We start from the raw sequence: 13,756 nt of genomic DNA, 5'->3' as shown, positions 1-13,756 counted from the left end.
AGGATTATAGAAACCGAAGTGTGTTAGCAATTTTAAAAAAAAATGCCGACTTAACTGTGGATTTAACTGTAATTATGTGTAAAGGAAAGGCACAAGGTTTGCATGTAATTGATCAAACTATTCCATTCATTACACCTCCCATCACAGTTTCTCGCTTCAATTTCCTTTGGGGTCAAACATAAAGACGAACCTCAATAGAATTTAAAAATATATAAATATATAAAATGTATGGGTCATGTTAAAAAGTGCAGGAAACGTGGCTTTTTTTTGCATGACCACATTTTGGATTCGCCAAGAACTGGTGCATTTCTGGAAATGTTGTTATTTGTCTTCATGATTAAAAAAACCTGAACTTTTAAAATTAAGCTGTGGTTTCCAGTGTGGTCACCGAGGGCCCTGCCTATTTCTCGCAAGCGACACAGGCTTTCCTTCACATTGTGGAAAATTTGGTTTGATCCAGAAATTAATCGCAATTTGTCCGTGACTCTTGATTTTAAAGCCTTAATGTATTAAAATGATTCAGAGACATTTTTTCCCCTTTAACCTAAGTATATATTTTGGGGTGGGATAGTTGTAATGTCGGAGGATTTTTTTTTCTATTATCAAAGGGCACGTCTCATTAAAAAGGTCCTAACGTGAAACAGAGAAAAAAAGTTAGTACTTGTCATATAAGGAATAATTGTAGATAATAACACGTTTTTTCCCCAATGTGCAGTGTATTTATTGTCTGTTAAATGATTCCTGCGTCGGTACAGCATCATGTACTACCTGTGGCCATTCGATGTTATCACCAACGATCAGTACACATTCTCAAAGCTCCAACATCTATAGTTAATTGCACTTTTGACATTAATATTTTATCTTGATTTTCATTGCCATTCATCCTGATCAACCCGTCAGTATATGCACCTCGATGACAGTTATTTAGTTCTCTGATGTTGTTAACCCCCGCCTTCGTTAAACTAGTAAAATGGTGCCAACGTCGAATCAACAGTTCATGTGCCTTTCAATGGCTGCACTACATCAGTGGAGGCCGATCCGAATTCTGTGCTAACTCTGTTCTCTATTACAATATTCACTGAAGGAGAATAGCGCCATTTGTATCAGGGCCGTGTTTTAGTCTCTCTCCCCGACATGTTACTAATCATCCACCGTCATGCTTTTTGGAAATATTTCTATACCGAATAAATGGACAGAATCTGCTACAGTATTTCTCTGGTTTGCCAAGTAAATGGAGAAATCCGTCCTACCAAAGGAGATTGATTAATGTATGATCTGTGCTGTTTGCTAGTCAGGGCTAGTGGCCTTTAAATCTTCGGGCCTGAAAGAATGTGTTTGACGTTTTCCTGGAGTAAAAAAATAAATCTATATTCCCCGTTCAGCGATCTGACAGGTACACCTGTATCTAACATTCCCAATTAAGAAACTCATTACTTACCACGTGTCTCTGATCTCCACTTGTCAGGCCTCACAAACTACAACACGTATTGAAATCCATGGTTTGCTCTCCCAATTTTTTGTCAAAGTCAGTCTACAAGACAAGATAGTGGTGTTTACAGATTTTAATGCATAATAGCTCGCATGTCAAGCCTCCCCCCGTAACATCTGCACTGGAAGCCGTGTGCAAAGCCCACTTCTCTGCTATTTTAAGATTTTTTTATGCTTGTGTGAAAAGGGCTGTAATTAGAGCAATTTTGACTGTAGCTCCCTGAATAAAGCGCTTTCCATCAAGATAATTACCAGCAATTTTCAGTCGCCTAAATGCACTGCTTAATATGTAACAATTCGGAGTGGGGGAAAAACGCGAATCAGGCAGATGCACCGGCTGCAGTTGGGCAGCACAGATTTGAGTTGTTATTAGCTAAATTACTTGCAGGTGTATATTGTAATCAGTAAAATACTGATAAAGGAATATATGTACAAAAGAAATAGGATTGGATCGATAGTTTTTTTTAAACAGCGAACTAGGAAATCGGCAACACAAATGCCGCAAATACAGTATAGAATTAGCGAATCGAGCAGACAATAGTTCGCTTCAGTAATAGGCATTTCATGCCAATCTGGACAAGCCGTTGTAGACTATTTAATAGGAAATTGCTGAACACTTCAGTGAAATTTTATTATCTCCTAACTTTCACTGCCTTGTAGGGAAAAAAAGTATCACCTAACACCCTCCCACCCCACCGCCAACCCGCCCCTTTCTTCCCGCCAACTCCATCAAATGACACGACGATAAAGTGAATCCAGTGTCATTGGGTCTAAATTGATGGCTGAGCTACAAAATAGTCAAGCCAAAGCCAAGTGAAAGATAAAATCATCGTTCTGGTGTGTTTTATTTGTCCGTGTAAGTGCACGCTCTTCTGTTAATGCATACAAAATATCACTAAAACGCATCCTTTTTGTTGATTATGGCATATTCGGTCTTAAAATATTTTAAATCTTATACATGTCCCTCTTCAATATATTTTCAAGTGACCTGGCTGGTGAGTTCGGTTTGGCCTAAACATTTATACCACCAGGCCTGCAAGCAATTTTCATGCACTGGAATACTCAGCAAATACTGTATCAACAAACCAGTTTGGTAAGAGGGAGGGGAGTGGTGGCTGCAGATTATGCCCCAGTACACCCAATACCTTTAGGGTAAATGGGTGAATGGAGCACACAAGGGAATCATAAGTGGGTGTGGAATTATTTCAAAACATGGATCTTGGCTGATGTAATCAAGGTAGCTTAGTTTCTTTTAAAGAAAAGAACCTCCATTGAGCCCCGCAATCAACAGTTAACGTCCTTTGAAAAACTAACTCGTCGATTATCCTGTCCGTTGTTTTCAGCGAACTATCTGTGCTAACGGGTCGACCACCGATGCAAAAAAATTGCATGATTAATAATATACTGAATCAGGTTGCCAAACGTTAAGAAACGAACGCCTTCCGGGCAAAAGAAACATACCACACGCAACCACAGGGGTGAGCAGAACACACACTCGTCTCCTAGATCGAAACTTAACATGTTGCTTTGCGATATTGCTGGGCATCCTAACATTCCTCCCTTCTATGTAACAACACCTTCAATACACAGGGCAGTATATTTCTTAACTCCACTGGAGCAAATATCCTGTCTAAGAGAATACAAGAAGCATAGACGAAGGCGAGGGCTTACCTGATGTGGCTGGTGTTTACTCAGAAATTATTTTGCAGCTTGTACAGAACGGCAATTTGTTAGCCTGTTTTATTTTCTTCCCCTGAAATGCATGCGGAAAAAAAGTGCAGGAAATGGAGCTAACAACGCCGGTGCTGCTAGCTCTGGTTAAAGCTCCAAGTGTGAATTAATTCTGCTATCAGCGTCCTCTTTATATTCTCAGCTCAATTAGCCTTTATTACTGGCCATGTTTACTCATCGAGAGATGGGATAAAATGTGTTGAATAGAGAAATTGCTCATCTTTGCAAATTATAGGTAATTTCAAAGCTTGAGATTATAATAATAGCAGTCCAATCTGGACAGCCTACGTATAGTCTTCCAAACAGCATAATTACTGGAAAGGTTTAGGAACTCCAGAGAACTGAATTCATTATTTACTCTTCTCTTTGACGAACTTGGGGCTGTTTGATGAATACAAATCGTACAGATATAATTACAGTTCGGATTTTTTTTTATTATTACGAGCCTCTGGGACACATTCTCCAGTAAATCTAAGAAGGATACTGCTTGTCCACAATGAGGAGCCGAAATCAGACCGGGCATTTATGCCGCCTTTTCTCTGTGTGGAGTAAAAGAGAGGTTGGGAAATGGCCTTTTTAAAGGTGAGGTGAGGGATCTTTCAATGGGCTTTGTCGAAATACTTCCCATTGTAACGGTTCAAACAGAAAAGAGTTGTGGGGTCAAACAGGGCTCCGGCATTGTGAATGAAATTCTGCTGTTCGCTTTGAAGCCTAAAGATAGGGTTTTGAATCGCATATAATAACATTCCGCCTCGGCAGATCTCGGTGTTTCTTTTCCGCCGAAAGCGTGAGTGCAGACTCGGGTGTGTGTGTGTGTAGGGGGTGTGGGGGCAGACTTCAACTCCCGACCCGAATCGTACGATATGTTCAGTTGGACAAGGCTGTTAGACTGGGTTTCGTTTTAACTTTCCACAGACTACAAGCGGGCAGCTCTGCACAGAATGCTGGCATCATGTTTGGGATTGTCAGTTCTTCGCTTTAACTGAATCAACGCTATAGCAGTACAAGGGGATTCATTACAATATCGTAGTTCCCAGGCTGAGGAATATAATTGAATGCAAATTGTGCCTTTCAGTCCGCAAAGGGTTACATTTAATTATTGCTCTTAGGGACGATGTTACATGCTAAATGTTATGTAATGATTTCAGAATGCTATTATATTCCGTCTATGTCTTATTTAACATGCACACCTTGTACTGAAATTGGATACACTGCTTGCTTCCCTTCAACTCCTGTCGCACAACATGAATGCTGTAAGTGCAGCATCGGCAATATTTGAAATCACGGGCATTTTGCAACAAAGAAACTGAAGCTTTAACCTATTTCCAATTATGCATTTTCCCTTTCCTCAGCCCCCAAAGCCACCCACCCCACGAAGAAACCCACCCGCGCCAGTTTCACTTTCTCTCTGTCAATGGGCGGGCTGTATTTTTTAAATCATGGTTCTAACCAAAGTGTTGACGAGCTGCTCTTTGTACTGCAAAGCGTCCTTTTGAAAACAGCTATCTTTGGCATTCTCACCGAGACGACTGCAGTCCACTGCTCCCTCTATCTGTGTCACGTAAAATGCCAGGGTTTAGATAGCCTCCACCTTTTTGGTGTGTCAATTTTAAACGATTTTACCCTCCTTCCACCACTGGGTAGCATCAATTAGAGCCAGTAAACACGGCGTAAAGTGTCAATTCCTTTGCGTACTGGACGAAGCACCATGCATTTACACACTGGTCTGCAAGTGCGCTTGGAACCAATGTATTTGCAACATAATTCATTTTCGACATATTTACACATTTTGCTGTGCAGAAATGAATTCTTATATATTATTCAAAGAAACCACATTTAAATAATATTTTAGCGAATGTTCATTTATTTTCTATCCCTTCAAACGCGAATTGTCAGATAAAGTCATCTAAAATTCTATCACAAAATAAGGTGAGCGGATTGTAACCTTCTGACTCATAGACAGACTTTGGATAATGTTCAAGAACAAAAATGAATGTATTTGCTGATTTTGAAATTCATGTGTTATGGACTTAAAATATCCAAGCAGGAGTGCGTTGTTGTGACTGTCGCACCAGTCTGATTTAACAAACCGGCAATTAGTGTTTCTCGAATCGAGAAAAATATCAAAGAAATAGAGGTACATTTATTTAAGAAAGGCTTTTCTGTTCTTTGGATGCGAACTATGGTGAAAGCTGACAAGGTATTCACGGTGGGAGCGTTGCTTTCCGAAATTGAGATTTAAAATATACGTAAGGTGTAAATAAAATTAAAACCGTGGATACTGGAAATCAGAAACAAAAACAGAAATTGGGGACCCAGTTCTGAGACAGGGTCACTGGATCCAAAACGTTTACCCTGATTTCTCTCCACAGATGCTGCCAGACCTGCGGAGCTTTTCCGGCATCTCCTGTTTTTTTTTGTTTCTAATAACAACAAAACACTTCATTTCCCGGCCGCAATGTGAGCTTATGGAGCTCCTTTTGAGTTAACTTTGTGCGAACTGCAATACCTAGGAAGTACAGGGGATGACAATAGATGAAATTTGGTACAACCGATTCCATTAAAGAAACTCCATTAAACTGTTCTGCATTTCCACAGCGACGGCGTCTTAAAGATACTTTATTGTATGGTTATGGGAGCAACATAACTTGAGTTTTTGCCATTTTTGCAGATTGGCGGGGGAATTATGAAGTTTCCGAAACAATATGGGGGCATTTCTAAAGCGTCTCAGACGTTGTCTACGAAATTCTGTCAGCGGTCTGCAAAAATATTTCGCTCGAGTTCTCCCGGTCTCCACATATAATTGTACATACTTGCAAGAGCGTTTTCTTTCAAGAAAAAGAAATAGCACGACGATGCATTTACATTAAATGAACGTGAAGTGATGTTAATTTCTTCGATCAGTTCCAGTAGGTGGACCATTTACCTCACTAGGCAAGGTGTGTGCATTTGATAGAATTCTGTACGCAACATCCATCGCAATGTCTGTATGTAGCTATTGGGCTACATAACAATATGTAATGTGATCAGAGATAATTTTCAACCAATATGTCTGTATGCTTCATAATGATGACTGATAACTGAGCATTGTATTTTAACTGCAGCCTGTAATTGATGTTCATCGCATTCTCCACGACCGCAGTCCTTGCATAGGGTCGAGCCAAACAATTCCATTCTTTTGATCTATGGATTTCCACCTGATTTTTACAGCTGTTGCTATCGACTGAAACAGAAACGATTCATTCAACAGTGATATCGCCTTTCCTGGAGGGATTCTATGTAAGATTTAGTGGAATAGCTGGAGATATTAACTTGATAGGGCATAGCCATTGATAGCACAGGGAAATCAGTGGTACCTTTTGGCACCAGTACACCCAACGCAACCAGTGCGTCCCTCAAAGTTTCGAATCTCTCTTTGAGGTTCTCCCAACTTATCAACACGTAGTATATTTTGCAACATGACACACAGGCACACATACACATTCCCTTCAATTATGGCGAGGATGCCGCTTTTAGGATTTCGTCATGTGTTTTTTAATTACTACCTAAGATATTTCCTAACGCTGCGTGCCTGTTACTCAGCCTTAGCTATTGCTCGCTTTATGTACACAAATAGCGAAAAATAACCTTGACTCACAAACTCACTTGTAAATAGTAGGGACTTACACGAATTCGCAATGGGACACGGCCCGCTTGTAAGTTCGAATACAACATGAACTGTCCACCTTTTATGCAGGTACACCGATGGTGAAATCAGGGTAACTATTCTATGGAATTGTATGAAATAGACCACCGTGGATCTGTTTATGTACAGAACGAGTACTATAGATATACGCTACCAAACGCTTCCATTCGAAACAAATGCATGGTGAAATTTCAACTATATACCGTTTTGGTAATGAAAGCAATGGCATTTGTTGTCCTAGTTCTACATTAGAAACCCTCTTGGCTTTATTTTCTTCCGCAAGGCTGAAACTTGAGCAGTAAGACTGTTCAACGATGCTGTGCAGTAAAATGCATCAGCGTCGTTATTACCATGGGATCTCAAGTCACATTTGGATTCGCCGCTTACACAGGGAATTGTTTAGAACTACCTGCTGATAGTGAAATTTATCTAAATACATTTCCAAACCAAATATTAGCTTTGCTGCAATACACCAGGCACGGGCATGGGTGGTGAACTTTGTCACTGGAAATCTTTTTCACTCCAAGTTCGCTTGCAAGTACCAACTCCTTACATTCCGACTCCCCTTCACTGGAAGCCGCAGCCTTTTCATTGTAAATGCGGACCTCTACTATATTCGGTTGTTGAGTTCGGTAAGAATAGGGTTAAATCAGGCAGCTCCTGTTGTAGTCAGCCTGGCAATTGCAACAGCTTTGATGCACTTGCTGGTATGTGAGCTCTAGCACGATATTAACCCCAGGCGATGGAGCAGTTTTTTTTCTGGCAGTCGTGCCTAATAAAATCCTGCTCCACGCAACTCAGTGTCTCCAGAATGTCTGCCTGGCTGTCGCCTATAGAGCTTTTGCACGCAGCCCTCAAACCAAACTGCCTTTAATAGCTGGAGATGGGTGTACGTTTAACTATTTACTTTCCATATGCTGCCCTTATGTGGAGTTCTCGCTGGTTTTCATATGTGTTTTAATATTTCATTCAGCCCTGTTTGAGAAGAGGGGCCTATTCCGTAAAGTTACCCATCTCTTAGTCACATTTCGAAAACATTCAATCTCGGTAAAATGCAGGCGTAACTTTGGGTCACCATCCTGCCTATTGTTACTTCAGAACGTGTACAATAGTAAAAACATGTCGGAGATGGTACTCCGATTAAAAAGCAACTTCAGTGGAAATGTAAACATTTAAATATTTTGTGGTGATTCAGAAAGAAAGACCAGTGTCAAAACGGGGGTTCCAATCACTGAGTTCAGTTTAGCATAAGCCACCTTCTCAATAGATTTCAAGTTGTCATCATTTCTACTTCCTAAATAAAGAATGTAAAAGCAAGCTGTGGAATGATGACTTTTTTATTATTATTAACATTCTCAAGGACATAGTCAAACAAGCATTTAAAAGATTTATTACAAAACAGAGTGTAAGTTACAACAGAGGTTGGTACTTCTTGGACATTCTTTACAAGCTGAAGTTGCAATGAAATTTTCATGATTTTGAGGAGTTCCTCCCAGTGTCACATATATCCTTAAAAATTACCCGCAAGGTTTTTCTTAATTATTACTTTATAGCTGGAGTGTAAAATTTTATGTACACTTTCTTTTAGAAAAAGATACCCTGACAGAGCATCATAAATAGAGTTCCTGCTTTTTGTCAACAGTTTATACTCCATCATTTTGTCTATTGCAAACTGAATTCCCATTTTACAGTGAATGCCATATTTTTAAATCATACTGCATCGGACATAGTTCAATGGATACATTATATCTGCTACATCAAACAAACTGGCCACTACTCTCTAATAATATACAGGCAGTAATAATTTAACCACTCCAATAGATCAAAAAACTTAAATAATATAACAAAACATAGGCAAAGGAATGCAAAAGATTGTGTGTTACTGAAACTGAGAAAATTTTAACAGTTCAGTGTGCAGTGGAGATCTGACAACTGACAGAGTTACAAAATACCCCAATTTTGTTCCTCATATACAGTTTTTAGTATTATGTACAAATCTGCTTTGCTTTACTACAGAAATGAAGGGGGTACATGCTGGAAGTTTATTCCATTTTCCTGATGGTTTTAGTTCATTTATAGCCTGGCTCTTCTGCAGCATGGATGTAGAGTTTTATTCACTATGTAATTTACTTATCTTTACACTTCTGCGAAGAGTTTTGGCATATTTTTCCCCCCTCTCTAAAAGGAGCTATATAGACGCAAGTTGTTGTTGTCATTTTCCAAAACAGCAAGAGATCAAAAGTTCAAATGTTTCAAGGGTTTTGAAGTAAAAATAAAAGTTTTAATAGACTGCTCCAGTACTCTGAGGTGGTGGCTGGTGCAGTGAGTTTGTTGCTGTTAAGTGAGAGCCTGAGGGGTGGGGTGGGTACCAATGATTAAAGTCTTCCAGGTAGTTCTGAGATGAATTATGAGGGGTTTGGTGTTGAATGGGGTTCCTAGTTGAATTGTGGCTCTCCCAAACGGCTGGAGAAGGAGGTGAATTGCATGCCATCGAGTCGCTGTTGTTAGGACTGTGCTCCATTGTGAGCTCTCCATTTTTGTACAACTTCTTAAACTTGGACCTCCTGTTCTGAAACCAGATTTTCACCTGAGTAGGCAGGAAAGAAATTTTAAAAATGTAACTTGTGATTAAGACTTTGTTATTTAGTGTAATAGAGAAAGCAAGTAAATATTTAAAAAAGGTGCCATCAAAAAGAATTACTTCTCAGAAATACATAAGTATAACCATTACTATGGGAAAGTTTTGCCTCTCCATGTTTGTTGAGATGAAAGGACATTTCTTTCAGTTTTCAATCTGTAGTACTTTTATTTAATTCCTGTATTCTTTCAAAGTACTTAAAATTGATCATGATGGAATAAATTCCTTTACTCCATAGATGCTCTTCTTTAATCAGTATCGATCCAATCTCATGCAACATCCCTCCCCATTCAAACACAGAGGAGAGAAATATGGAAAACACATTTTTAAGGTTTTTGAAATATGTTTATTTGAACTATTTTCATACTGTTGCCTTGATACTTTTTATCTTCTGTTTTACGGAGAACTACACGTGATTGCTGGTAGGCACAACGTGAGATATTTCTAAATCTCTTTTTGTCACTTATTTAGTAAATTTGCTATTTTAAAACTGTAGTATTCAATTAATGTCTGATCATGAATTTACTTGGCAAACTGCACATAACAGCTTTCCAGTGTCAACATTACACCATTTCATCCTTTCCAGTAGCAAAATGATGGCAATGATCAATCAGTGAAAAAGAAACAAGACCTACAGTGAAAAATGTAAAATTGCATAAGTAATTGAATACTTCTCAAAAAGGCAATGGATGCATAAGCATGGTAGTGCATAATTGTGAGAAATAGTCACAGAAACAAACATAGCGAGAAAACTTGAAAGTATCCCACCACCTCAGGTAACATAGTGTCTGTTGCTAGTATACCTGTTTGTAAGCCAGTGTGGAAAGAAAGATGACTTGTCTCAGCAGTAAAGCGGGTGTGGAGCAATCACTCCAGATACTTATTGCACCCTCCCAGGTTAAGCCTTAGCCCAAGGGTACTGATGTAAAGGCAGTGGGTGCACCGGTACTGTGAATAGAGCATACCTGTGTTTGTGTAAGTCCCAGAGAGGCTGCCAGTTCTGCCCGCTCAGGTAATGCCAGATACTGTGCCTTTTGGAAGCGTTTCTGCAGAGCTGCCAGCTGGAAACTCGAGTATATTGTCCTGGGCTTGCGAATCTTTTTAGGTTTTCCATTCACAATTCGCACTTCAGGCTCTGGTTCTTCTTTCACTGAAACTTAAGCATATGCCAAAGAAAAACATGTTAAACATGGTCTCACAGAATGATTGAGTCTCCCCATCATGAAAAGAAAACACAATGCAGCAATTCAGAATTCAGACTAGGCAAAAACAAAGTTCTCCTTTCTTCCTTCTCAATCCAAAATACAAATGTAAAATAAATCAAAAGGGGATACAGAATTCTTTAAAACATAAGAACACAACTTGAATATGTGACTGGTGTCATAGATATTTTCAAAGCTCAGTTTGTTATTCTACTAGTTTAGCCAATGATTCCTTGTGTGGTACTATTACGGAAAGTGGGAAGTGGCTGCTAATTATTATTACAAGATTATTACCTCATTTGAATAGTGAAATCCCTAATCATGTTTTCCATGTCATTCATATACGGTATAATTTTGTTTACTTAGGCTTTACGTTTTATATGTATAGTATTAAATTATGACAGGATTAATGAAGACCTGACACAATGAAATTGTCCAGCGTCCAAATAAGGATGGTGGACTGGGGATAATCTTTACTGTGTGCAATTTGAAATGATGTGACCAGCTTTGATTTGGTAACGTGTATTCATCCATTTTAGAACTGTGCCAGGATGCATCATCCCCGACCAGAAATTAACACTCAAATTTGCCTGACTATAATGTACGTTTGTCACACTGATGCTTCCCAAGCTAGCAAGAGAGCAGTGCACCTCAGACTGAACAAAGCAAATTCATTCTGATCAAATGCAGAAAACAATTTGGTCTTAACATCAGCTCGAACTCAGTACGCTGTCTAGCTTCTGGTCTCGCAGCCCTGTTAGGTTCAATTGTTATTGTAAAGAGCTAATCTGCTCTACCAAGCCCTTGCATACATAACGAGCATGCACTTTTAATAACTCTTAAGTAACACTGACGAGCAAATAAAAGTAATATGCTTGAATTTATTCGTGAACTTGTCTTAACTTTCTCAGATACTTTGGATTATCATTCATTGGTTGATATTGTCAAATGTGCCTGGTTGAAATTGTTATAATTATTTCGTGCCCTAAAACATTTAGGTCATCAGGATGGTTCAAAAGATTACAATACAACCCCTTAATAAAGCGCCAGACACCGTGAAGTGTAGCGTTGAGTAGCACCTTGCTGTAGATCTAATGCGGCGTCAGTCTTCCTTTAACAGTGAATTGAAAATGTCTGTTGTCTGTCAAGTCAGACACTTCATGCTGATGCAGATATTTCTGTATGGCATGTCAGCTCATATAAAGGGGGCCTTATAGCGTCTGATAAATTATCACTTTCTGTAACATTCCGTCAGGTATAAACATTCACGCACAAAGACTACACTAAGAATCTCCCTCTAACATGCAAACAGCAAGTCTCTCCTTCTGCGAGGGAATGCGACATTATATATGACTAAGCAGCAATTAGTTTGCACTTGGCGTTCGACTGGAGTTATCTTTGCGACAGACACCGTACCTCTTTCGGCCGCTGCTAGTTGCGGATCCCTGTTGAAATGGCTGTACTGACGGTACGAATTGCTGTAAGCATACTCGGGTTTTTGGGAATACGAGCCAGGCCCCGGAATATTGTTCAGATTAAATTGGTGGTACGGATAGTGGTTCACGGGTTGAGAATAGGCTGAAGTCGAGTAATAGTCGTGCTGAGGGTGACAGGATTGCGGATTATAATAGCCAACATCTGTAGCCGTCGATTCTGGAAGAGTTGGAGAGTCTTTGGCTGGGTGACATCCCATAGAACTCTGCATGTCGGTGAGGAGAGCAGGCAGCTTCTTCTCATAGGTTCCACTCATTGTTCCCAACGATCAATGTCTCTTTTTCGAAAAAAAAATCGACTTTAAAAAAAAACAAAGCTCAGACTATGCACACATCACTGAGCGCCGAGGAGGAGATCCTTACAGCGACTGCAACTCAAAGCAAACTGATGTAACCTAACAAGCCCGGCGTGGTTAAACCCCTAATTATATGGAACCGAAGGGTGGATACAGGAAGCTTATTGGTTCCACAGATGTCGCCGAGAAAAGCAGTCCAAGTTTTTCAGACTTCCCACGCTCATATTTGTGGAGCCAAGTCTATTATCGCTCTTCCTCAACTATTAAAAGTGTCTGCCTTTTTTTTTTGCGCGGATGCTCCCTCCAAGCATTCATTTGGAGGGGCTTGAAGAATTTAAACAGAACTCGAAACAAGTTCCGACTGGCACTTGGCCGTTTGTAACTCTGGTTTGATTTCTTAGAGAGAGAGAGACAAAAAAGGGTGAGACTCGACCTACTTGGGGTGGGGTGGCGTGGTAGCGCCGGCTTGACTTTCTACATCACTGTAAAAAAAAGTCAAATACTGTAAAAATAGACAGCGACGCGAGAGATGGCTTGCTCGCTCGTGTTCAGGACACATTCGGTGGGGGTCATTGTCATGTCTATATGTTCAAAGTTTATGGAGTGGAGCTAAAACAGGCTTTAAGCTAAATTTTACAAGAAAAACCTGATACAACTGATACAAATTGGATCATACAAATATCCAAATCCTTTAATCTGCGACCATCAACTTTAACTTACACTAACTCAAATTCTGTTTTCTTTTAAATGCAGTGCCGCATATTACCCCAAAACCATCTCCAGCCTCTCAACCCAGTATTTTTGGTTACAAGGACCTGGGTGTGGTCTAACCTGTGTTGCTGGTTTTACCATGGTTTCAGACGCCGTAAAATGAAATATATAAGAACACACACACACACACTTACAGAATGTCTCCACCTTTCTTGCTTTGCGAAACACCCTTCCACAGTGAGTCCCAACACGCTGCAAACCGCTGGGAAACATGGTGACTCACTGGGAAGGTGCCGAGTAAAGGTCCCCCTCCACCCCGACTGAATATGCCCCCGACGCAGTGACAGCAACCAGCGGCGCCGTGTGGACGGAGATGCCGTCAGGGTGACTCGTTGTTTACCTGGGGGACCAGCAGATTGAGGCAAATGAACCTCGCGCAGAATCGATCCTGCTCCCCCAGAAAGATCTCTTCGCTTTGTGAGCTTTGAGCAGAACTTGAATAACTCGGGTTC

At 40.1% G+C, this 13,756-nt stretch overlaps 1 protein-coding gene and 1 long non-coding RNA gene across 9 annotated transcripts in view; both read right to left on the bottom strand.

The window, feature by feature from the left end:
* The window catches only part of LOC125466334 (uncharacterized), an 86,528-nt gene extending 83,099 nt beyond the window's left edge, over nucleotides 1-3,429 (bottom strand). For 3 of the 8 annotated variants that reach the window (XR_007250435.2, XR_009442843.1, XR_009442840.1), the window contains exons 1-2: nucleotides 3,160-3,424; nucleotides 1,439-1,531 (exon numbers count right to left, since the gene is read on the bottom strand). This is a non-coding gene — a long non-coding RNA (uncharacterized LOC125466334). Of the gene's footprint in view, nucleotides 1-1,438; nucleotides 1,532-3,159 lie in introns of all 8 variants that reach the window. The other 5 variants (XR_007250433.2, XR_009442842.1, XR_007250431.2 and 2 more) reach the window with 4 other exon arrangements.
* Nucleotides 3,430-8,232: 4,803 nt separating this feature from the next.
* dlx3b (distal-less homeobox 3b) lies at nucleotides 8,233-12,631 on the bottom strand. Its single transcript, XM_048560235.2, has 3 exons — nucleotides 12,161-12,631; nucleotides 10,508-10,698; nucleotides 8,233-9,491 (listed from the first exon to the last, which is right to left on the bottom strand). Exons 1-3 carry the CDS (start codon nucleotides 12,492-12,494, stop codon nucleotides 9,186-9,188), a joined length of 831 nt encoding a protein of 276 aa, XP_048416192.2. The 5' UTR covers nucleotides 12,495-12,631; the 3' UTR covers nucleotides 8,233-9,185.
* Nucleotides 12,632-13,756: the final 1,125 nt, after the last annotated feature.

Source organism: Stegostoma tigrinum, chromosome 31 (genome assembly GCF_030684315.1).
Source record: "Stegostoma tigrinum isolate sSteTig4 chromosome 31, sSteTig4.hap1, whole genome shotgun sequence".
Taxonomy (NCBI): domain Eukaryota; kingdom Metazoa; phylum Chordata; class Chondrichthyes; order Orectolobiformes; family Stegostomatidae; genus Stegostoma; species Stegostoma tigrinum.
Note: the sequence above shows the minus strand (reverse complement) of the source record. Positions and strands in the feature narration are given on the sequence as shown.

What these genes read in the sequence shown, in the direction of transcription:
- dlx3b (XM_048560235.2), bottom strand. Translation starts at nt 12,494, where the DNA reads ATGAGTGGAACCTATGAGAAGAAGCTGCCTGCTCTCCTCACCGACATG. An exon ending in ACTAGCAGCGGCCGAAAGAG is followed by an intron (nt 10,699 to 12,160) that starts GTACGGTGTCTG and finishes CATATGCTTAAG; the next exon opens with TTTCAGTGAAAGAAGAACCA. An exon ending in TGGGACTTACACAAACACAG is followed by an intron (nt 9,492 to 10,507) that starts GTATGCTCTATT and finishes CTGCCTACTCAG; the next exon opens with GTGAAAATCTGGTTTCAGAA.